Genomic DNA, 24,564 nt, shown 5'->3' on the forward strand with positions numbered 1-24,564 from the left:
GTCTAAGTACTTAGACGCCGCCTCCGCGTGCTGACGTCGGTTCTTATACACAGCTTTTCCGCGCCAGAAACGCAGAGCCATGATAAAAACCAACACTGGTGCCATGAAACTAGGGCCCTGAAGGGGATGACCTTAACCCTAGATATCGGTTCGCAGAACGGGGAGGATGGGTGGGTCGATAAGGAATCTATCACTAACTAATGTCTCTTACAGATATATTGTTACACAAGTAGTAACTTGTGCATCTGAAAGATTGATAGATTCCTTACCTTAGAATAGATACTCCAGCAATACCAACCCCGGTGGTGGGTCTGCGAACCAATAAGCACACCAGAAAGTCCTGGAGGACGGAACGGCCAAAGAAGCCATCCCTCCGGACTTGGCTGTCCAGGCAGTGGTGTCTTTGAACGTGTGCAGCGAGGCCCACGTAGCTGCCTGACAAATGTCCTGCAAGGGGACTCCACCGGCCATGGCAGTAGTAGTCACCGTGGCCCGAGTGGAATGGGCCCTCAGCCCAACAGGGGGTTCCTTTTTAGCCAAGGAGTAGCATGCCTGGATACACAACACGATCCACCGAGAGATGGTCCGTTTGTGCACCGCCCCTCCCTTCTTAGCGCCCGCGTAACCAACAAAGAGTTAGTCATCCACCCGGAACTGGCGTGTGCGATCCATGTAGAATGAGAGCGCATGTTTTGGGTCCAGACGGTGGAGCCTCTCTTCCTCTTTCGAGGGATGCGGAGGCGGAAAGAAAGTGGGCAAGGTGATGGACTGCCCGATGTGGAAGGCTGTGACTACCTTGGGCAGGAAAGAGGGTCTTGTCCGCAACACAACCTTGTCCGGATGGACAGAAAGGTATGGAGGTTTGGAAGAAAGAGCCTGAAGCTCACTCATTCTCCTGGCAGAGGTGATGGCAACCAGGAAAGCAGTCTTCAGGGGAAGAAGGCGGAGAGGACAGTTATGAAGTGGCTCAAAGGGAGAGCACATCAGGTAAGTTAGTACAAGGTTCAAGTCCCACTGGGGCATCACAAATGGAACAGGAGGGAACATGTGTGTGATGCCCTTCAAAAACATATTTACAAGGGTGGACTTGAGCAAAGACGGCTGATTAGGTAGCCTTAAGAAGGCGGAAAGGGCAGAAAGGTAGCCCTTGAGTGCCCAGAGCAGAGCCCTGCTGGGCAAGAGAAAGAAGGAAGCGAACCTCAGAAAGGGGGGCAGAGAATGGATCCACAGCCTTTGCTGTGCACCATGCCACAAATTTGTTCCACCTGCAGGCGTATACCGATTTCGTGGAGGGACGCCTGGCTGCCAGACTGACATTACAGACTTCAGGAGGCGAGTCAAATGGCCTCAACTGCCGCCGCTCAATCTCCAAGCTTATAGGTGGAGACTGAACAGGTTCGGGTGGAGGACCGTCCCCTGTTGCTGCGACAGAAGGTCCTCCTGAAGAGGCAGACGAATCAGGGGATGGACCGACATGCTGAGTAGCTCTGGATATCAATATCTTCATGCCCAGTCCGGAGCCACAAGTATAACCTGGGCCCGGTCGCGCCTGATCTTCTTCAGCACTCTGGGCTGAAGTGGTATAGGCGGAAAGGCATACAACAAACCGTAGCTCCACTCGCGACGAAAAGCGTCTCCGAGGGAGTGCCGCCTTGGAAATTCCAACGCGCAGAACTGATGACATTGCGCGTTCTCTTCTGTGGCGAATAGATCTAACCAAGGCTCTCCCCACTGCTGAAAGAGGCCTTGCGCCACGTCAGAGTTCAGACGCCATTCGTGATCCATCATGCACCACCGGCTGAGTTCGTCCGCCCTGGCAATCAAAGAACCTGCCAGGTGTTGAACCACCAGGGTCACACCCTGATGTTCCAGCCATTGCCAGAGGAGCAGAGCCTCCTGGCATAGCGTCCATGACCCCACCCAGCCCTATTTGTTGCAGTACCACATGGCGGTGGTGTTGTCTGTGAACACCTGCACTACACTCCCCCTGGACAGAGGGGAGGAATGCCTTCAGTGCAAGCCGGATCGCCCGCAGCTCCAGAAGGTTGATGTGGACTGGGACTCCGCCGGAGACCAGAGTCCTCTGATCTCCGCCTCTCCCATGTGGACCCCCAGCCCTGGAAGGACACGTCCGTCACGACTACGTGCTCCGGTTGGGGGTAGGGAGAGGGATCTGCCGCTGACCCAATCGCGGTCCATGAGCCACCACTGCAACTGTCTTGCAGTGCCCTCCGAGATCAAGACATGGTCGGGCAAGTTGCCCTGATGCTGGGCCCACTGAAACTTCAGGTCCCACTGCAGAGCCCGCATCCGCCACGTGGCGTGATGCACCAGAAGGATGCAGGAGGCCATCAGCCCCAGAAGCCGCAGCGTCAACCTAACCGAGACTCGGGATAAAGGCTGAAAGATCGGAATCAGAGCCTGAATATCCCGAACCCTCTGTTCAGGAGGATAAACCCGAAACTGCGCCGAGTCTATAACCGCTCCGATGAAGAGGAGCTTCTGAGAGGGATACAGGTGTGACTTCTGCACATTGATGGAGAACCCCAGCAGGTGCAGGAGGTCAGCCGTAGTCTGGAGGTGGCTGACGACTGTCTGGGGAGAGCCCGCCTTCAACAACCAGTCGTCGAGGTAGGGGAAGAATGAAACCCCTAACCTGCGCAGATGAGCTGCGACCACCGCCATCACTTTCGTGAACACCCGTGGGGCGCTGGTAAGGCCGAAGGGGAGCACAGTAAACGGAAAGTGCTTGTGGCCTACCGTGAACCGCAGGTAACGCTGGTGGGCCGGCAGGACGGAAATGTGAAAATAAGCGTCCTGCAAGTCCAAAGCTACCATCCAGTCTCCAGGGTCTAGGGCAGCTAAGAACTGAGCCAATGTCAGCATCTTGAACTTCTCCTTCCGGAGGAAGCCGTTGACGTTCCGTAGGTCCAAGATAGGGCGTAGGCCCCCTTTGCCCTTCTTGGGTACCAGAAAGTAGTGGGAGTAACAACCACACCCTACTTCTGGCCCAGGAACGCGCTCGATGGCTCCCTTGGCCAAGGAGGTAACTTCCTCCTGTAGAAGTGTCAAGTGATCCCCCTACACGCGGTGGCACTGCGGTGGCATGGCTGGAGGGGACGCCTCGAAGGGGAGGGAGTAGCCCCTTCGGACGATTTGCAACACCCACCTGTCCGATGTGACAGTGTGCCAGTGGTGGTGGTGATGGCGGATCCTGGCCCCCACTGGCGTCACATGGGCCTGAAAGCACCGACTAGGAGGGTTTTGAGGCGGATGCTGCAGGGGTAGGTGTGGACTGGCCTCGCCGTTGACCCTGACCACCGCCACGGCGGTTTCCACGTCCGCCACCACGCTGGATGGTAGTCTGCGGCACGTGGCTGGCAGGACGTGTGGGGGCGCCCCTTCCTTGACCACGAAAGGAACGAAAAGCAGCCTTTTGCTGGCGCAGGGCCGAGAGGCCCAAGGATTTGGCCGTAGCCCTGGAGTCACTAAAGCGCTCAAGCGCATGGTCTGCCTTGTCGCCAAAGAGGCGACGGTCATCGAACGGTATGTCCATAAGTGTGTTTTGGACATCGGGCGAGAAATTGGCAGACCAACCAGGCGTGACGACGAATCGCCACCGTCGTTGCCATCGCTCTGCCTAGAGAGTCGGTAGTATCCAGCCCACACCAGATGGAATACTGTGCAGCATCTCGGCCCTCCACAAGGGCCTGGCCGAGTTTAGCCCGTACCTCCAACGGGTATTCTGGCAGCACGGCCGCAACCGTGTCCCACAGAGAGTGGGTGTAGCGGCCCAAGAGGCATGAGGTATTAACTGACCGCAATCCCAAACTCAGGGAGGAGAATACCTTCTTCCCGTATTTCTCGTACCTCTTGGATTCCCGGTCGGGGGGAGCCGACGGGAATGCGGTCTGGGAATTGGAGGCCTGGATCACCAGGCTCTCAGGGGTGTGGTGGGTAGACAGAAAGCAAGGGTCACCCGGAGCCAGGCGGTGGCGTCTGGCCACGTTCCTATCCACAGGCTGCTCTGTGGCGGGCCTGGACCAAGCGCCCAAAAGAATTTCTGACAATGTCTCATTAAACGGCAGCAGAGGCTCGGCAGAGCTTGACTGCGGTTTTAGGACCTCAGTGAGGAGGTTAGTCCTCACGGCCGCGATGGGGAGATCAAGGCCCAGGGCCTTGGCCGCCCTCATCAGCACCACACTATAAGCAGCCCCCTCCTCCGTAGCCACGCTAGGAGGGCAGACATAATCAGTGTCGGGAGAAGTGTCCAGACCACTGGCCTCCCCAAGCTCTCCTGTCCAGTCCGCAGAAGACTGACACTCACGTGCCAGAGGGTCCTCAGACCCCTCCCAATCCTCCTCATCACCCACTGCCTGGTACTCAGGCTCAAAAGATGGGGCCGGGTCATAGAAATAAAAATCTCCCAGCGGCGCCGAGCGGCACCGCACCGGCGCCAGACCCGAATCGAGGGCAGGACCAGGAACGACGTCGTCCTGGGACTGCTCCGGGGGCGACAACCGTGGGGCCGACGCCGGCGAGGTCGTGAGGTCGACCCGGAACCGGACCCAGTGGGACCCTGCGGCGTCAGGACCGAAGTCTCTGACGGCGCTGAGGCCGAAGCACCCGACGGCGCCGGGGCCGAAGCACCCGGCCTTCGTGGGGACCCAGTCGGAGCCGCTTGGCCCGAAGGCGCTGCGGAACCCGACGGAGGAGCGAGCGACCTGAGGAAGTCTGCAATCTACCCTGGCTTTGCGTCCTGCCCAGGGACTGGCGGGTGTGGAGCAGGCCGCGACACCTGCGGCTCCAGCGGAGCCGCGTGGGCGGTGTCACCCGAACCCCCGGCCGCGTCGCGAGAGCGTCGGGGGGGGGGGGGGCGGGGAGTCAGAAGAGCGATGGTGCCTCTTTGACTTCTTGTGCCTCTTAACTGAGGACTTCGAGCCCAAAGACCGATGATGACTCCCGGAACTGTGGTGGCTCAGGCCGGTCCCTCGACCTCCTTTCGGACCGGGACCTCGAGCAGCACGGGGCAGACTGCCGAAGCTCGAGTCTCTTACGGGACCGCTCCTGTCTAGCCTTAGACGTCAGGGCCCGGCAGTCGGAGCAGGACTTGTCGTCGTGGTCCAGGCCCAAACAGTGCAGGCACCGGCGATGGGGGTCGGTAACCGACATCTGTCGTTTGCAGTTGGCGCAGGGCTTGAACCCGGGATAGACTTCGAAAAATTGATCAAATACGGATCTCAAAAGGTTAGTCAAAAAGTGACTTGGGTACAACTTTCTCCAGATCTGCGCTAGCTGGCGTGGAAAAAAGAAGAACTGACGACAGCATGCGGAGGCGGCGTCTAAGTACCCCGACGACGTCATCACGGCGCCCACGACGGCCGCAGATGACGCCTACCGACGCGCATAGGTACTGCTACGCAAAAAAAAAAATTCTGGATCCAGTCTGACGCCTGGGGATATTCTAAGGTAAGGAATCTATCACTAACGTGTCTCTTTCAGATGAGGTTAACAAGGCTTTCTTTTACAAAACAAGGTTTACACAAATTAGAAAACTCAACAGTACCTGGTCTTTCTCAAGTGTGAGTATTTGATAGCCACTTGTCCGACTGCAGATATCTTTTCCAGTGTTATCAAACGATGCCAGACGTAGCCTACAGTAAAGAGATGGCAAGGCATAAGAATTCCTGACAAAGATGATCAACTTCTCGAGACTACTTCTATAAATCTGAAGTTCGGTTTCTTAAACATGTAGATGAATTGGGAAAATATCTGGCCATCTGTACACGTCAGAAGTAAAACTAATGACAATGAACTACATGATATAAACAAATAGGTTTACATTACTTTTCTCTGGCAAGAACTGTTTTTAAATTCATTCTAATCACCGCATTACAGGCCTGATTCCATTCTAACTAATTTCAGCACATTGACAACTTTAACACTTATTGACTCATTACGTTCCTCGTTGCCAGCAAGCTTACATTTTCTATTACAGAACCTTTCTTCACTAAAAGTTAGATCACCCTCAAGTAAAGAATATGTTGGTTACTTGTAACAATAGTTCTCCACTGATGTTATCTTAGAATACCTTACGACCACCTATCTAGACCACAGAAAATAACTACATTTAAATTTGAATATTGACTTGCTTGTTTTGAAAAGACAAAGCAGAAAAATTATTTTATACGTTTCTCAAAAATAACAAATGTAAGAAAAGCACTTTACAACTGGTAAAGTGCAACATTTTTTAAAAAAGTCTTTACCAAGGCCATGAAGCTCACTTTAGATTTGAGAGCTAAGCAAGAGATGGTCCTTTTCTGCACTGCCCATCCCTTCTTAGCTCCCACGTACCCCACCGTCAACCCTGAACTGTTTTTTGCGGTCAAGGTAGAACGACAACACTCTTTGGGTCCAGACGGGGGAGACGTTCCTCTTCTTTAGAGGGATGTGGGGGAACAAAGAAGGTGGGCAGCGTGATGGATTGACCCAGATGGAATGGGGTCACAACATTTACCAAGCATGAAGCAGGGGTACGAAGGACCACTTTGTCTAGAAAAGACATGGAGGGAAGCATACAAGATAACGCCTGCATCTCACTTACCCTCCGGGCAGATGTAATTGCCACTAAAAAAGGCTGTCTTAATTGTAAGCAGGCAGAGGGTACAGTTGTGCAACAGCTTGAAGGAAGCACACATGATAGGTGAAGACCAAATTAAGGTCACACTGCGCCATAACAAAGGGTGTGGGTGGAAAAAGAGATCCCGCCCTTTTAGAAACCTATTTGCAACCTATGTACAATTGGAGACCTAAAGAGAGAGGGCTGGTCTGGCAGCAGCAAAAAAGCACACAGAGCAGAAAGATAACCTTTGAGAGTTCCCAAAGCAGAGCCCTGTTGGGCAAGGGTTAGAATGAATGGAAGAGCAGTGGAAGGAGAAACAGAAAGAGGGTCAATAGACCTTTCCGTACAATATAATACAAATTTCTGCCATATAACATCTTAGTGGAGGGCCACCTGGCTGCTAAAATAACGTTACATACTTCGGGAGGAAGGTCAAAAGCCATCAACTGCCATTGCTCAATCTCCACGCATGGAGGCACAGAGTTGGAAGGTTTAGGTGGAGGACCCTCCCCTGCTGCTGCAACAAAAGACCTCCCGAAGGGGCAGCCTGATCGAAGGATCAATGCTCATCTTCAGAAGCTCTGGATACTAGTCTTTCCTTGCCCAGTTCAGAGCCACAAGGACGACTTGGGCTAAGTCGCTCCTTATCTTCTTCAGGCCCCTGGATGGGAGTGGTATGGGCGGAAAGGCGCACAGTAGGCCTGAGCTCCACCTGCGACGAAAGGCATCGCCGAGTGATAGCAGCCTTGGAAACTCCAGCATGCATTATTACTGACACCGCACGCTGTCTTCGGAGGCGAACAAATCCAACCAAGGTTCTCCAAACTGCTGAAAGAGACTTTGCGCCACCTCCAACTGGATACACCATTCGTGATCTGATAGGCATCGACAGCTGAGTTTGTCCGTTCTGGAGTTCAGAGAATCTGCCAGGTGTTGAACCACCAGGGTTCTGCCCTGCTGTTCCAGCCATGTCCAGAGACACCTCTCGAAAAAGGGTCCGCAACCCCACCCCGCCCTGCCATTTTGCAGTACCACATAGTGGTGGCGTTATCCGTGAACACCTGCACTAACTTCTCCTTGACAGAGGGAAGAATCGCTTAGATCTGCAACAAAGTTATGCGGAGCCCTGACTCAGTCGGAGACCAGTGTCCCCGGATATCCACCTCTCCTAGATGGTCACCCGATCCAAGAAGTGAAGCATCTGTCACGACTGAGATGAGGTTGAGAAAGGGAGAGGGGTCTGCCATTGACCAAATTGCAGTGTGTTAACCACCACTGCAGGACTTTTTTTCAGTTCATTCCGTGATCTGAATCACGTTGGTGAGATTTCGCCAATGCCGTGCCCACTGGTACTTCAAGTCCCACTTCAGAGCCCACATACACCACCTGGCATGCTTTACCAACAGGATGCAAGAGGCCATGAGGCCTAAAAGCCTCAAAGTCAGTCTCACTGAAGTGCAAGATAGAGGCTGAAACATCGGAATCATAACCTGATTATCCTGGACTCGCTGCTCGGGATAGGTCCAAAACTGCAGTGTTCAGAACAGTTCAGATGAAAGGAAGCATCTGAGAAGGTGTCAGGTGTGACTTCAGCACGTTTATAGAGAACCCCAGCAAATACAGGAGGTCAACCATAGTCTGAAGGTTGGAGACGAAAGCCTGGGGCGAGGATGCCTTCAACAGCCAGTCGTCAAGGTTGGGGAAGACTGACACCCCTAACTTGTGCAGATGAGCTGCGACCACCGCCGTCACCTTGGTGAACACCTGAGGGGCACTGATAAGACCGAAGGGGAGCACGGTAAACTGAAAGCGCTCACTGCCTACCTTGAACTGCAGGTAAAGCCAGTGGCCCGGCAGAATGGGGATAGGAAAATAGGCATCTTGCAGGTCCAACACCCCTTTGCTGTGTGCTGTCTGGGTGCTGGCCTGCAGTAGTGGTTTCTGCCAAGGAAAGGACAAACACTTTGCTGTATGCTGTATCCCCTGCTTAAGGAAGACCTTAAGAAAGATCTCCAAGGGCTTGAATAGAGCTTGCATCCTGTTCGGAAGTCTCAGGGACACACAGACTTCACCCTCAGCTCCCTTGAACTTCCTTGCTGGTAGTTCTGACCTGCCAAGTGGTGCCTGTGATTGTGTGGAGCCTCTGAGGTTGTTCCTGCTGTTGAGGGCTGGAAAAGCAATCCACAAGAAAATCGACGCATTGCTCTTCTTGCGGCTGTTCTTCCAACCCAGCACCGATGTGCGAGAAGAATCTCCACGCATCGCTGCGCCACTGCCGAAACCGACGCAGCACCTGTAGCCGCTGCAAGAACCAACACATCAAGGGAATATGGCTGGAGAAACCAACGCAGCACCGCTCGTAGCTGCTGCATTGATAGCCGCCACATCGAACAGCGCCGCTTCCCGGAAATCCAAGCATCGTACATGTGCTGCAAGTTTTCCCGACGTATCACCTGCAGACTAGAACCGTCTCAGAATCAATGCATCACTTACACCAACAGACCGGATTCGATGCATCAATTCTCCTGCGTGCAGCAGAACTGTCGCATTGCCTCCCCATGGTCTCAGGAACTGACGCATCTTTGTTTTTCTATGCTTCCCATCTCTGTGGCTGTTTGGCTTTGTGAATTTTCTCACAACTACAGGTACTTTGAGATCAATCACGCATCCATAGTTTTCTATGGGCCAAGTTGTTAGAAACCTTTTTAAAGTCATGTTCTTATTACATGTATATTGGATTTTTTGTCGTTTTTGTCTTGTTGAGTTTAGATAAAGATACTTTATTTTTCTAAACTGGTGTGGTGTCCATTTGTAGTGTTATCACTGTATTACTGTGTGTTTTGAGAACAAATACTATTCACATTGCCTTTGGGATAAGTCTGTGTGCTTGTTCCAAGCTACCCAGGGGGTGAGCAGGGTTGATCTAAAGTGTGTATACCCCTTACTCGGACTAGCAGTAAGGGTCCCTATTTGGACAAAGGTACCTAACTCTGCCAATTAGAGACCCCCATTTCTAACAGGCACCAAGGACGTCACTTCCGTCATTAACAACTCCACGTAAAGACGAACTACGCCACCTGTCGGTGGCAAGGAGATGGCTCAAAATCTCGTGTTTGGCACTTGGTGCACAACTGGATAAAAACCGGAGTAGAGAAACACATATAAATAGCTTAAAGGCAAACCCCCAAAAAGTTATAAACTGATACAAATAACTACTATATAAACATATGATTTCATTTACATGTAAACTTTCAAAAAGCATGACATCTCTCTTTGGAGCGGTTAAGGGGTGACTGAAAAGTGGAACTATGTTTAGTATACCTCACTGATGGGGGAACAAGGCTTGATAGTGAAGCACATGCTTACAAGTACTTGAAAAGTAAGAATACTAGGTGATGCCTAAAGATCTCAGGGCACAGGCAAACGGCTGTAAGCATATCAAAGATGACAGTAAGCACAAACTACTGCATTTGTTGATGAAAGGTATATTTGCAATGCAGCAGTACAACTTGAGACCGGTCCTTACTATCTGTCACAGTTTTTTTCCACAAGTCTACTCCTCATCTTTAGGTCTGCATCTCTTGCTCTTATTCCCCCATCACCTGCTCTCCTCATATAACTAATTTGCTTATTCTTTCACCAACACATTTAAGCCCCTCTCGCCTTCACTGCCATTATCTTTCTCTATAATTCTCACTTCTCTCATTCCCAGTTTTCCTCCCTCATTCTCTTCTCCAACCTCTTCCCCTCTAAACTACATCTATGTCCTCATATTACATTCATCTTCTTCAATTGCACTTCACACAAAAATGTCTTTCTTGTTCTAATACTTCTATCATGCACTCTTCCCACCTCTCCTTCTCCTTTGCTCACATAAGTAACTAAAGAATCCTGCAACTGCCTCTACATCTCTTTGGCTTACTTACACCTCCAGCTCCAGTATTAGTTTACCCTATCCCTTCAGGAATGGTGCTTATCGCCAACCATTGGGGGCATCCATACACCCCTGAGCCTATGCCTTCGCAGGGGAGTGTGAGTGACCCGAAGTGATCAAGTGCAATTTAGAGTTCTTGCGTTTCTTTTTAAACTTACTCGAGGACTCTGACTGCTACGAATCATCTGGAATGACTACTACGACTTCTGTATATCAAAAGAGGATAGGACTGAACTTTCAACTTGGCTTTCAGGTTCATCAACACACAGCAGTCACTGCTGACCTTAAAGTGTTGGCTCAACCCTAGGAACCACATGCAAATCTGATGACGATCTGTCACACGCATTTATTAGGGACAGTCCTTTCAGGGCTTAAAAGTTGTCGTTTTGGAAGGTGACAAGTTCAATGCATACTGAAAAAGACATTTTTTTATTGAGCTAAGGGTCTCAAGGATACAAGAGATCGCTCTAGATCAGCGGTTGGTCGCACGGAAAGGAAGGCAATGACATCAGCAGGCAGGAGGGGCACCTATATAATCTCCACATGTCCTCTTCAAGGGGAACTGTGTGTGTGCGGAGCCCCATGGACGTCACCTATCGACAGGCACAGGTACTGCCAAAGAGTTTTTTGATCTAATCTGACTCCTGTTTGAATATTCCCTATTGGAATCAAAAGATTTTGAAATATACACAACCCATCAATACCCTCTTGGAATGGAACGAACCTACTTTCACACACAAGGAGAATGAGAGAAATTATTAATGGGCTATTCACACACTCCCAGTCCATCACACTATACCACACGAGTAAGACAGCCCAGAAAAATTATTTATTAAGAGCTCCTAAAAAATCTCCAAGAATTTGGTTGAACCCATTCGGATCGTATTCACCTATCCAAATGAGAAGAGGCACCCATGATGAAGCATGCCGCCATATGATGGATAAGATGCCTGCTCTTAAACCAAAAATATATTCCTGTTGGACATGATAGGAATCTTAATATAGTGGACCGATTGACAGTTGGGCTATGGAATGAACCTACCGTTCCCAATCTGTAAGGGGTCTCTGGTGGCTATCAATAGGTATGAAAGACTCCTTTAACATACTAGTGCTTTTATAAGGTGAAGGACAGCATCAACTTGTGGTGGTTTCAAACCACCAAAAGGCCAGGAACAAACTTCTTTACCACGGTAAAAAGAACACTAATGGAGTGTATATGCAATTTTGTTTGGAAAGATTAAAATGGTTTCTCTATTACAGTCCTCCATCTCACCCCACTCTGCAACAGCTCTCTCCACCAGTCAACAGACAATATTACTGTGTGCCAAATACAGCTCTAGGTGCAGTTAATCAGAGTAGTCAGGCAACAGCCTTGATGAGCTACGAAGTAAACTGAGTGCCTAACACTACTTAATAATCAAATGACTTCTCCATCTCCAAGACACGTAAGGGGAGCATTATCCTTGCCAAGGAATGAAACTGCTCTGGTGTTCTGCACACTCTGCAAGAGGGAGAGATCGCTCATTTACAAGGCTTAAGGTTGTGTGCTTATCCTGAAGCATGACTTGCTTCCCGCATGTACGACATGCATGTTTTAGGACTACAAAACGGGGGCATTAATGGACTGGCACTTGCAGCGGAGGATTGTTTATACTCTTCTGCTTTAATCAACTTCAAAAAGGGTCCACTCAGTCTCAAGAGTAAAATAATCCTCCAAGGCTTTTGAATTCATGGCTCCTCATGACATGGAACTAGAAGGCAAAGCCTTTGATTCTGCAGGATACATCAATGCTGAAAGATGTCTTGCTAACTGCAAATCGCTAGTAAGCCTTTCAACAGCGAGAACGGGAGTACCCAAGATGGTGATAACTGGGTCCAAGATACCTCAGTAGATGTCATGAGGTATCACCGCAAAGTCTAGGATGGAACTAGTACATATTCCTTGGTCACCTTTATAATGGGGAGAGTCCAAAAGGCAAGACATAAGTCAATCCTTCAGTTTAAGAACAAGTTACTTACCTTTGTTTAATGCCTTCTCTGGTAGAGACTATCTAGCTGCAGGCTCCATACGGAAAAATATTCCCAAGGGATCAGACTGGATCTGGAAACATTTGATAAGCCGTACCTTGCGTGCCCGCATGGAGTTGTTGACATCGTCCACATCTTAAATGACGTGATCGGAGCCTACATATGCGCCACCCCAGCACACTGATGTCAGTTCCTTTTCACCTCTTTCCACACCAGAAGTGTAGAGCCAAGAGGAACACTGACCATTGGTGTTCAAAGCTAGGGCCCTTAGGAGTGAATCCTTTACACTATAACCTGTTCGCAGAACGGGAAGGACGGGAGGGTCAGTAAGGAATCTGAGGATAAATAAAGTCTCTACCAGATAACGCAGCACTGAAGAACAAGTTACTTACCTTCGGTAACGCTCTTTCTGGATGGAAACAGTATATGCCTGTGGATTCCTCACCTTATGAATATACCCCTGCACCAGCATTCCACGGAAATTTTTCGTAGCGCTCTGCGACGACTAGGTCGTCACAGCGCCACGTCACCGGAGCCATAAGAAGACCACGTCGGCGTGATGACGTCAGTTCCACCCTTTTTTCCGTGCCACCGAGGCAAAACAGGCGAACCGACTGAGAGACAATGCATACATAGTATACAGAATTCACACAAATACACTCAGTGTATAATGAAACAACAAAGCTTGCACTTCAAACAAGAAAACAATAAATAAGTAAAGGTAAAGTCTTGAGTACACAAAAATACAACACATAACCTCAGCTTTTAGGGTATAAAAGGGTGGACAACGGGGAGGTGGGTGGGTCTGTGAGGAATCAACACCTTTGGCAGAAAAGCAGCCCTGGTCCCGAGTACAATCCTTTCAGTATGTATGGTCAGAAAAGGCGGCTTTTAACTCAAAGCCTGGAGTTCACTCACCCACCTGGCTGAAGTGATAGCTACCAGGAAGATCGTTTTAAAAGTTAAAAGCCTCAAAGGACAACTAGGCATATGTTTGAACATAAAACCCATTAAAAAAGTTAACACCAGATTCAAATCCCACTGGGGCATAATAAAAGGAGTGGGAGGAAACATGTTTGTCAGCCCCTTAATGAATCTTAAGACTATAGGAGACTTAAATAAAGAAGGCTGATCAGGTAAACACAAAAATGCAGACAATGCCGACAAATAACCTTTAACAGTGGCCACAGCACAAACCTGCTGTGCCAAACGTAGAGAAAAAAAAAGGATATCAGAAAGATGCGCTTTCAGAGGATCAATAGATTTCTCTCTACACCATCTAACAAATTTAGACCACCTATAAGAGAAGACCGACTTAGTGGAGTGGCGCCTGGCCGATTGTATAACGTCCACCACGTCAGGAGGGAGAGAAAAAGAATTCAAGTTGCGCCGTTCATTCTCCAGGCATCAAGGTGCAGGCTCTGGAGGTGGGGGTGTAGAACTTGACCTTCCATCTGAGAGAGGAGATCTGCCCTGAGAGGGAGACGGAGCGGAGGGTGCAAAGAAAGGTGAAGAAGGTCAGTGTACCACACCCTTCTTGGCCAATCCGGGGCGATCAATATAACTTGGGACCGGTCTTGGCGAATCTTCCTTAGAACCAGAGGAATCAAGGGTATGGGAGGAAACGCCTAAAGGAGTTGCAAGCTCCAACTCAACTGAAACACGTCCCCCCAACGCTCCCTGCCTCGGAAACTGGAGACTGCAGAATGACGGGCAGAGCGCATTCTCGAGAGTGGCAAACAGATCCACCTGAGGAGTTCCCCACGTCTGGAAGACGTGCCGAACTACCTCTGGATAAAGCCTCCACTCGTGGTCAGTGGAGAACTGCCGACTGAGACTGTCCACACGCACGTTCAACACCCCGGTCAGATGATTTGCCAACACGCAAATCTGCTGGTCCTGAGCTCAAGACCAGAGTCGCAAAGCCTCTCTGCAAAGACGGTACGACCCTACTCCTCCCTGTTTTTTGCCATACCATATTGCGGCAGTGTTGTCCATCAGGACTTGAACCGACTGACCGCGTAGGGAAGGGAGAAAGGCATTGAGTGCCAGACGTATAGCCCGCAATTCCCGAAGGTTGATGTGAAACAACCTTTCCTCTGGAGACCAAAGACACTTGATCTCCAGGTCCCCCAGATGTGCGTCCCATCCTAGTGTAGAGGCATCCGTTATCACTGCGGCCACCAATGGCGGAAGAGCTTTTCTTGAGACAGATTGGCCTCCACGCTCCACCAAGACAGTTCCGCTGCAGCTTCTCTGGATATCCTTACCGACTCCCAGAGATCTCTGTTATGCTGATACCACTGCTTGCGGAGGCACCACTGGAGTGCCCTCATGAGCCAGCGTGCATGGTTGACCAACAGGATGCAGGAAGCGAACTGACCGAGCAGGCGAAGGACCTTCAGGACTAGAACAACTGCTCCATTGTAAAACAAGGGAATCATTGACTGAATGTCAAGAATCCTTTGCGGAGGAGGGAATGCTCGACACACAGTGGTATCCAGTACCGCCTCTATGAACAGGTTGCGCTGTGAGGGCACCATGTTAGACTTGGGTACATTTATCGAAAAACCCAATTTGTACAACAGCTGGGTTGTAACCTGCAGATGATGACACACCCTCTCTGGAGACTCTGCCTTAAAGAGCCAGTCGTCCAGGTAGGAAAAAACCGGGACCCCCGACCTCCTGAGATGAGCAGCCACCACTGCCATCACCTTGGTGAAGACTCGAGGTGCGGTAGTAAGATCAAACGGAAGGACCGCAAACTGGTAATGTTGTGACTCAACCGTGAAACGGAGATACTTCTTGTGCGAATTCAGGATTGGGATATGAAAATACGCATCCTGTAAGTCGAGACACCATTCAGTCCTCTTGTTGCAGTGCCTGAAGAAACTGCGCTAGGGTGAGCATCTTGAACCTCTCCTGCTTGAGAAACAGATTCAAGATTCTGAGATCCAGGATGGGACGTAACCTGCCATCCTTCTTGGGTATCAGGAAATACCGGGAGTAGCACCCCTGATCCCTTTCCTGCTCCGGAACCACCTCTCTCGCACCCTTTTGTAACAGGGTAAGAACCTCCTTCTGAAGGAGAAGCAAATGATCCACTGTGCAAAACCCCTGGCAAGGCGGGGGAAATTCCCTGAAGGGAAGAGCGTACCCATTTTCTACAAGATCCAGACCCCAAAGGTCCAAAGTTATTAATTTCCAATCTTGTAGAAAATGGGTAAGCCGGCCTCCCCCAGGACCCACATGATCCAGGATGGCAGATCTAGGGCTGCTTTGCTGCATTACCGGGAAGGGTAGGGGAGGTAGAGGAGGAGGAGGAGGAAGAGGGAGGTCGTCCAGCTCCACGAAGGCGACCGCTGCCTTTACCTCTGTAGGATTTATACAACGGGTTCTGTTGCTGCTGTTGCTGCTGACAAACAAAAGGAAGATTTCCCAAAACCACGGTACCTTCTGCAGCCTTAGCCTCTTGACTGAGACTGTAAACCCAAGGATTTTGCCGTGGCCTTACTGTCTTTAAATCTCTGCAACGCAGAGTCAGCTTTTTTTCAAATCCCGAAGACCTCAACCATGCATGTCTCCTAGTAGCAACAGATGAGCCCATCACCCTTGCCACTGAATCTGCAGTGTCCAGACCCGACTGGATTACTTGGCGAGCAGCTGCCTGAGAGTCAGTCAAGACTTCACTTAAATTACCCTGATCCTCTTCAGATAACTTAAAGAGATTCTGCTTGACAGAGTCCATAAGGGCGTGAATATATCTGCCCAACAAACAAGTTGCGTTGGTGGATTTTAAAGCCATACTGACTGACAAAAACACTTTCTTTGCAGACTGCTCAAGCTTTTTGGAATCTCTGTGAGCCGGTGCTTGAGGAAAGGAACCCACAGACTGCTTTGAGCATGTAGCCTGGATGACCAAACTGAGGTGACGGGTGACAGGTGAGAAGAAAGAAATTCAGGGTCCCCTGGAGCTGGTCTATCTTCTAGACGGTACAAAAAGGGTGTGGTGATGGACAGAGCATCTGTACCAATCAAACACTCACACCCAGTCAACAGATCTGGGTTTAATCCATCACCATTCTTTAGTCCTCTGCCACCCCAGTTCAGACATGGCCATATGCAAATCAGTCTGACCCTGTGCCTCATGGGAACAGTCCAGCCCGAACTGCCAAGTCATGCCTTCCCTGGACCGGAAAAAAGCTTCCTAGGACCGGTTTCTGGCATTACAGCCGTCTTCAGCTAGGCTTGCTTGAATCCAGGGGCAAAGTGAGCAAGGGACTCACATCTGAGCATACCCTGCCAACTTATGGCAAACAAAGCGGTACAAAAAGGGGGTGGGGATTGCCAGAAACTGGTCCTAGGAAGCTTGTTTCCGGTCCAGGCATGACTTGGCAGTTCGGGCTGGACTGTTCTCATGAGGCACAGGGTCAGACTGATTTGATCTGTTGACTGGGTGTGAGTGTTTGATTGGTTCCGTCCATCACCACCTACTTTTGTACCGCTATATCTTCTAGAGACAGATCTAGAAACTGAAAGAGGGTTACTCCAAACCTCTAGTATCGGCTCGGTCAGGCATCATTGAAAGGAAAGAGAGGCTCTACTACAGAGGAAGGAGAATGAAGAACCTCTATTAGAAGATAAGCTTATATTCAGCTATAGGAAGCTGTAGATCCAACAGTTCAGCTGCCTTCTTAATAACATGATAAGGAGCAAAGTCCTTTGAAAGAGAAGCCTTCTGTGACGCAAAATCCCATTCTGGAGAAACATCCAAACCACTTGCAGGTCTTCACACAAGTGTTTAAACAAGTCCTCAGACAAAGAGTCTGCAACCCACCGCCCTCTTTGTTGAAATACCACGTGGCAGTGGTGTTGTCTTAACAATTGTACTGGTTTTCCCTTGATTGAAGGAAGAAACGCTTTCAAGGGCAAACGGATCGCCAACAGGTTTATTTGAAGCTCGGATTCCACTGGAGACCAAAGTCCTCAGATCTCCACTTCTCCCAGGTGGCTGCCCCAGCTCAGGAGTGATGCATTTGTCATTACAGGTAACTCCAGTTGGGGAAGGGAGAGGGGGCCAGGCACAGACTCAATCGTGGTTTGTCAGACACCACTGCAGATCTTTTGCGGTTCCCTCCGAGATCTGGACCATGTCAACCCGGACGCTGCACCCACTGGGTCTTCAGGTCCCACTGTAGACCCTGCATATGCCAACTGGCATGAGTAACAAGCAGGATGCAGGAGGCCATGAGGCCCAACAGTCTCATGGTCGCACCGAAATCAAGGATAGAGGTTGAAAAATCTGAATCATAGCCTGAATATAATGGACTTTCTACTCGGGAGGGTAGGCCCAAAGCTGTGCTGTATCCAGAACAGCTCCAAATGGAGGGGAGCTTCGGAAAGGGAGCCAGGAGTCACTTTGGCACGTTGATAGTGAACCCCAGCAAGTGGAGGAGGTTTGCTGTAGTCTGGAGGTGGGAGACCACTCCCTGGGCAAGCCTGTGTTCAACAGCCAATCTTTGAGGTAGGGAAAGTCTGGAAACCCTGACCTCCGTATATGACCTGCAACCAGCGCCATCACTTTCGTGAACACCCATGAGGTGCTGCTTAGAACGAAGAGAAATACAGCAAACTCAAAGTGTTCTTGGCCCACTGTGAACTGCAGGTAACGTCAGTGGGCAGGCAGGACGGGGATGTGTAAATATGTATCCTGCAAGTCCAATGCCACCGTCCAGTCTCCTTGGTCCAGGGCAAACAGGACTTGCGTGAGCATGAGCGTTTTGAATTTCTCCTTTTTCAGGATGAGCTTGAGAAGGTGAAGGTCTAGGATAGTGCAATGGCCTCCATCCTTATTGCGCACCAGAAAGTAGCGGGAACAGCAACCATGACCTACTTCTGATGTCAGCACCCTCTATATGGATCCCTTGGCCAAGAGAGCCAGCACTTCCTTACAGGACAAGGAGAAGTTGTCCTTCATCAGCCTGTCGTAAGTGAGTGGCATGGGTGCAGGGGTGGTCACAAAGGGGAGGGCGTAACCCCTTTGGACAAGCTGCAAAAGCTAACCGTCTGATGTCACGGACCTCCAGTGGTGCATGTGATGGCGCATACCGCGCCCCACTGGCTGCCCTTGATGATCAGAGGGCAAAATAAAGGGGTTTGGAGGCTGCAGAGGGTGGGGGAGATCTAGAATGTCACGGGGTTGGTCAAAGTAAGGGAGCTTATTGGACCACTCCCTCAGTGCCATGGGATCCTCACACGTCATGGCATTGTCATCGAGCTGGCAGGGGCAGGTACTTCATGGTTTGAAACCTGCCTTTTTGGTGGACATCCTCACACCAAGAGATAAAGTCTTGAAAAAATATCCGACAAAAGGTTGGAAAAAAAGTCAGTCAAAAATTGACTGGGGGGTAGCTCTCTCCCAATCTGTGATGAGATGCGTAGAAAGAAATATCTGATGTCAGCAGGCTGGGGTGGTGCCTAAATATGCGCACATCCTTTCCAGTTCGGACAATGCCATGCGGAGGCAAACAATACCATCTACAGGTGTGCAGGTGTACTGCTTATCAAAAATTTACAGCTCCAGTCTGATGCTTGGGGAATATTCTAAGGTAAGGAATCTGCAGCTAGGAGTCTCCATCAGATACACAACTGATAACAAATGTGACACTCCAACAGGGTTGCTATCTTCTAAACAAATGAGACCATGCATATTAACTAAAAGTACAGCAGAGGAAGATGGCAGAAAAAAAAGAAAACATACCAGACACTTTAAAATCGAAATTTTTTAAAGCGATAATGTTGAGCAGAAAATAATACCAATATTAACTAACACAGCAATGCATTAAGGCACTCTGGCGCAGCCTGTCGTCTTTCATTCAAGCTTTCTCTTTAAATAGAAATAATAAAATGGCTACCTTAAGTGTTTGCTGATTTTAATTTGGGTTAATTCCTAATTAACCCAAATTGGGGGGGGGGGGGGGCTTATAATATGGCTACTCACAACGTTCTTCCTCCTTGGGGGTCCAGTCTTGACACCCAAATATGGGAGAAGTGATTAATCCCTAAGCATCTCCTTCTATAGTGAAGAGAGTCACTTTCGGAAAGCCAGTCACCTACGTGGAAGCAAGTCTAAAGGCGATGGACATTTTACCACCACTGTGACAAAGATTATATTTTTTCCACGTCGACAGATTGCATATCCATCAAGATATAAACCTAAATCAAGCTGTAAATTGTTTCAAAAAAGCGTTGTATCTATCTGGCTGTTATCTAAATCACTATGGCAAATTATATAGTATATGGGATTGCATTTTACGTATAAAAGATGGACCACAGAACAGTACATAACATACTTCAAGATTGAGGAAAGAAAAAATAACAATCACAGAGTTGAACACCACAACCCAAAATACATCAGGCTTTGCTCATACATTAGGGACTGCTCGTGCAGAAGATTTAATGTACACAATTCTAAATAAGTACCTGCAAGGCTATGTGAGAAGCAATTATTTTTCAAAGGTAGTGAGGGGCAAAATATATGTTCCGATTGGATTCAAATGGTAAAGTTAATGCACATCTAATTCTGAGGAATTAAACGCACCTGAAGGCAATGCTTCTCCGTGGCTGCAGACTCACACAACCACAGCATGGTTGGTTCAATGTATTGCGCTTGAAGATGATGTAACGGTTGGTGTATGTGATCAGAAGATCAAATCCAAAATTGAACCCCGTCCATCGCCAGCAGTACTAGAAAATACATGCACAAAGTATTAGAAAGGGAAGTCGTTTAGTATCTTAAATCATGAATAGTCATTTTAGTTACTCGAAATGAGCAGAAACAAATCTACTACAAGTTCTATTTTGATTTTAAAGGCATGCAGCAATGTTCCTGCTTGCACAAGAGTTATTTTCTATTAAAGAAGAAGCAACAATACTTACTCCAATTCATGAAAGTCGAAACTCGTCTTAGTAGGAGGACATCCACCATCCGTACTGGTCATGGACCAATAATATCCCACTCTGTTCACCTTTCCACAATCTCGTACCCAATTGGCTATTATTTGCTAAACATTATTTGTAGGCAGAACAAAAACATATTCTTTCATGTTTTTGCAGCAATTGACTCACTTTTAGGTTGAATAACAGCGGTCTAGTTGCAAAATACTTCGTGGGGACATTCTGAAAGCTGACCTAGGAATACATGCCATTAATTGCTTACTATTGGCTTTGTGATTTGTACCCCACATTTACTTGCTTTCTATTTATTGGCTTTACTTGTTTTAGACAGTCCAGCATGCCTTTGTCCCTCCTGTGGAGTATAGCCTGTTTATCACCTCTCTAACTCGCTCCTTGTATTCTTTCACAAGTGCTCGCTTTCTTTAAACAGTCCAGTCAATTACATGTTGTTCTTATCTTGTCACATTTGCTGGGCATTCAAATACAGATGACAAATGTTAAGCTCTGTCTTACGAGGGAGCTTGACGTTTACATTTATTTCTCTGACTTTAGGGTGAGAGGACATTTGTGACTATCTGAGGGTGTGAAATTAAAGGGCTTTTTCTAGCACACAACAACATTTAAAGCCAATAGCTCTTGCATGGGCGAGAACAATTGGCTTTGCCAATGCTTGTTTGTTACAGTTTAACAAATCTACCGAACAACATGGTGGGGTATATTTGGCTGCCAGCGAAACTGGAAATTTAAGTCCTGTTGATGACAAGAGGGAAAATCATGAAGAAAATAGAATAGAAGGATCTATATTAGCCAACAAGTTAGAATCGGATTCTCCCATTTAAAAACGGGCACCACAATTATAATTTGGTGTAAGATATTGGAGGGGGTGCGATCCAAACAAATAAGGACTTTTGAACAGAGAAGAAACCGGAACTACTAAAAGGTTTATAGACTAAGAGATAAGAAGTAAAGAGAGCAGAGAAACAACCTCTGATATCAATACCAATAGAATTATTGTGGCAATATTGGCCCTCAAGTGTGAGATCACTAGTTCTGAAACTGGTGCCAATATGAATTCTTTGTAAGTGTTAACTTTTTCGCGTCTCTTGGAGGAAATCTCTCAAGTAGATTTTGGTACCAAAAAAGGTATATATTTTACTTTAAAAAAAAAAATCCTTTCTCGCTAACCATTAAGGTGCAACCCCAGCAAAATGGGGTCTTGATATATTTACACTGATCTCAGGTAACATCAGTGCGGATGGACTTGTACTGGAACACGTCTGGGGTAGAAGCTCATTGTCTGAAACGAATGACTTATTCAATGGACTATCATCCACTTTCAGGAATTCCACTCTATGAGCTTGATGTACCCAAGGATGGGCTTGTTCTTTTTCAGGGGCAAGAGAGCTCCTCTGTGGTAACCGTTATATCTGAGCAAGCTTAAAAAGTATATAGTGGAGCACAAGACCGTAGTCATTTCTGTCATTGTTTAGCCCAAAATGGTACTTGCAAGTTCTGTGCGCATGAAAAGCTCCTTTCTAAATGGATAAGGGAAAAGAGGGGAGGTGACCCTCTGATTAGAACGGATAGGTTTTGACAGAACCCACAAAACAATATCCCTTAAACCAATGTCGTAGTTTCAGTTGCTCTTTAAAGTCCAGGTTCTCCTTAGCACTGGTTCCTTCTTGGACAACGAATGAAGACGCTCCTCAGTGCCCAAAGATTAATCTCTTCACTGAAAGGGCATTGAAGTGAGGGTTGTCGATGCAGTTCATGCACAAAAAGCAGGTTTTGCTAGACAAAAAAGCGCTTGTTGGAATTTATGCTCTGCAGGAAGTTTGTTGTGAAGGGTATGTACACAAAGGTGGAGGGGAGTACTGCAAAGAATATTTGGCTAATGTGAAAAATAAGATGTATAAGACTTTTCCACCACAAGATTGAGGCAGCATGTTTGCTGAAAGTGGCACTTGATACTACAGAGTTTTACACTAAAAAAGTAAAAGAAAAAACAACATGAATTTGCACTATACAGATAAATGCTTGATTGTGTAGTACAGACATATAGTTTACTATCTTAAGGTATCCTTGCAAATCTCAGTGATGCAGGGCCATCTCGGACACCATCTGTTTTCAAATATGTCAGCAGTCTTCATTGTTTGAGCATTCATTCAGGTTCCTCAATCTGGGCAAAAAAAAAACAAAAGAGAGGCCCCCAAAAGAGGCCTGCCTCTCATCGTATGTTTAGTTAATGACTGACGGTAGGTGGAAGCTTTGTGTGGGGCTACCGATGGAGACAATGTGATCTTTCTAACCGCCAGTAATAAATGATGACAGGTAACTTATGCCATAATCTTTTTTCACAAGCGAGTTATGTTCCAAGAATATGCTTGTTATAAGCAAATTGATGTTAGTACCAGAGAGAGATTACACTTTCTTATGCAAAATTAAAACAAGTATTGGCGAATTAGGTTATAATAATATAGTAACTGGGATTAGGTCCCCTTAGTTCACAATACTTAATCAGCCAAGTTAACTTGAAACTAAAAAAAAAAGTCACAAGATGAACTTTGCATTGTAAGCGGGGACCTTCAATTCATATACAGCAAAATACTGTAGACCGACACTTTTAACAAAAGAAAAACATTTTTCTCATCTTTAAGACAGCCTATTTATCATCCACGGGTCTAAACACTGGGAAGAAAAAAAGTTGTCAATCCAACATGATGCAATCATGACAACAAAATAAAACACACGTGAGCAATAGATTAATTGCTTGGGGTTTCTATGAAAGGATAAGAAACTAAAGAGTACACTCCTACAAATAAATGAATGAATAAATAATAAATTAAAATGCCATTGCAAAATATCTGTAGTCTAACCAAAGGGCTACTTAATGCTGCATCACCAGAACCTAATGAGAGCACAAATGGGACAATATAAGCATTCACGAAAATCCGTGACTGATAGACAGCCAGTCCAAACCAATGCACACCATGTAGAACACATACAAGACAATAGCTGAAGGGAGCCCACCTACAGCTCATTCGCCCTCTGTCGTTCTTATTTAATTTTTGGGAAGAATTGACGACTTGCATTTTTCGAAATTACTTAAAATAAGCAACAGAGCTAATTCTAAATTATAAAATTGAAGCAATAAAATCAAATTTGACACTTACATCACCATCCTTAGATAGTTTCCTGCCACAACGCATGCTGTTCAATTCCATTTCTTCTTTATTGATTTCCTGAGGACTGAAATGAAAAATGAATGGATGTTTTGTTCCCATCTGCTGTTGATTACTTGTGGTTAAGAGTTCACTGGGCTAGTTTTGTTTTAAATGAACAAATAAAAATCACACAATCTACTTAGATCAGTGGCGAAGTCACTTCATTAAAACATGATTTCCTGCACACTTGATCTCTGCCTAGTATAAACCACTGACACAAACTTCAATCCCTAGGGCCGAACTCAACCAAATGCTCCTGGCTAAGAGAGCCTTTTTAGGTCTCGCTGAGTGAAGGCGCATGCGTTCTCAGCGAGACTTAAGTAAGGGCTCTCAATAATGCACCCTAAGGCTGATTGCCTACAGTGCATTTGTGCGGGCGCGTGCACATCGCACACCTTTTGCCTCTCTCCTCACTCATGCTGGTTTGCTTGCAGCCGGCATCAGATTTCAAAGAAATCCACTCCCCTGCCGTTTCTGGCTTTGCTCGCTGAAGGCTGTCATGCCCAAGATCACATCCGATTAAACAGCCGAGGTAATGCGCCCATAAATTATATTGTTGCTTCCTGCTACTTTGGTGTCACCTCCGCTTTCATCATTTGATCCCAGTGTTTTGCCATCTAGATGTTGTAAAATAGACATGAAAGGTTCAGTTATGTCCTGATTAGGGTCACTTTCGGAAAGTCTTACAGAAACTACATTGTACGCATTTTTAACCCGTTCTGGTCTCGTTTCTTAGAGGTTTATGGTGCTGTTCATTCACACTTACCAGAGATGCCGAAAGACCTCTTTTGAGCTTCTTA

At 47.7% G+C, this 24,564-nt stretch overlaps 1 protein-coding gene across 1 annotated transcript in view; it reads right to left on the reverse strand.

Annotated features, from left to right (window-relative positions):
• Positions 1 to 24,564, reverse strand: part of GMCL1 (germ cell-less 1, spermatogenesis associated) — a 318,745-nt gene that overhangs the window by 55,179 nt on the left and 239,002 nt on the right. Inside the window, exons 11-13 of the mRNA XM_086943476.1 lie at positions 23,714 to 23,789; positions 20,185 to 20,330; positions 5,567 to 5,654 (exon numbers count right to left, since the gene is read on the reverse strand). Of these exons, the coding sequence (XP_086799602.1) occupies positions 5,567 to 5,654; positions 20,185 to 20,330; positions 23,714 to 23,789 (310 nt within the window). The remainder of the gene's footprint in view (positions 1 to 5,566; positions 5,655 to 20,184; positions 20,331 to 23,713; positions 23,790 to 24,564) is intronic.

The sequence above is a fragment of the Lissotriton vulgaris genome, chromosome 11 (assembly GCF_964263255.1).
Source record: "Lissotriton vulgaris chromosome 11, aLisVul1.2, whole genome shotgun sequence".
NCBI classification, from domain to species: domain Eukaryota; kingdom Metazoa; phylum Chordata; class Amphibia; order Caudata; family Salamandridae; genus Lissotriton; species Lissotriton vulgaris.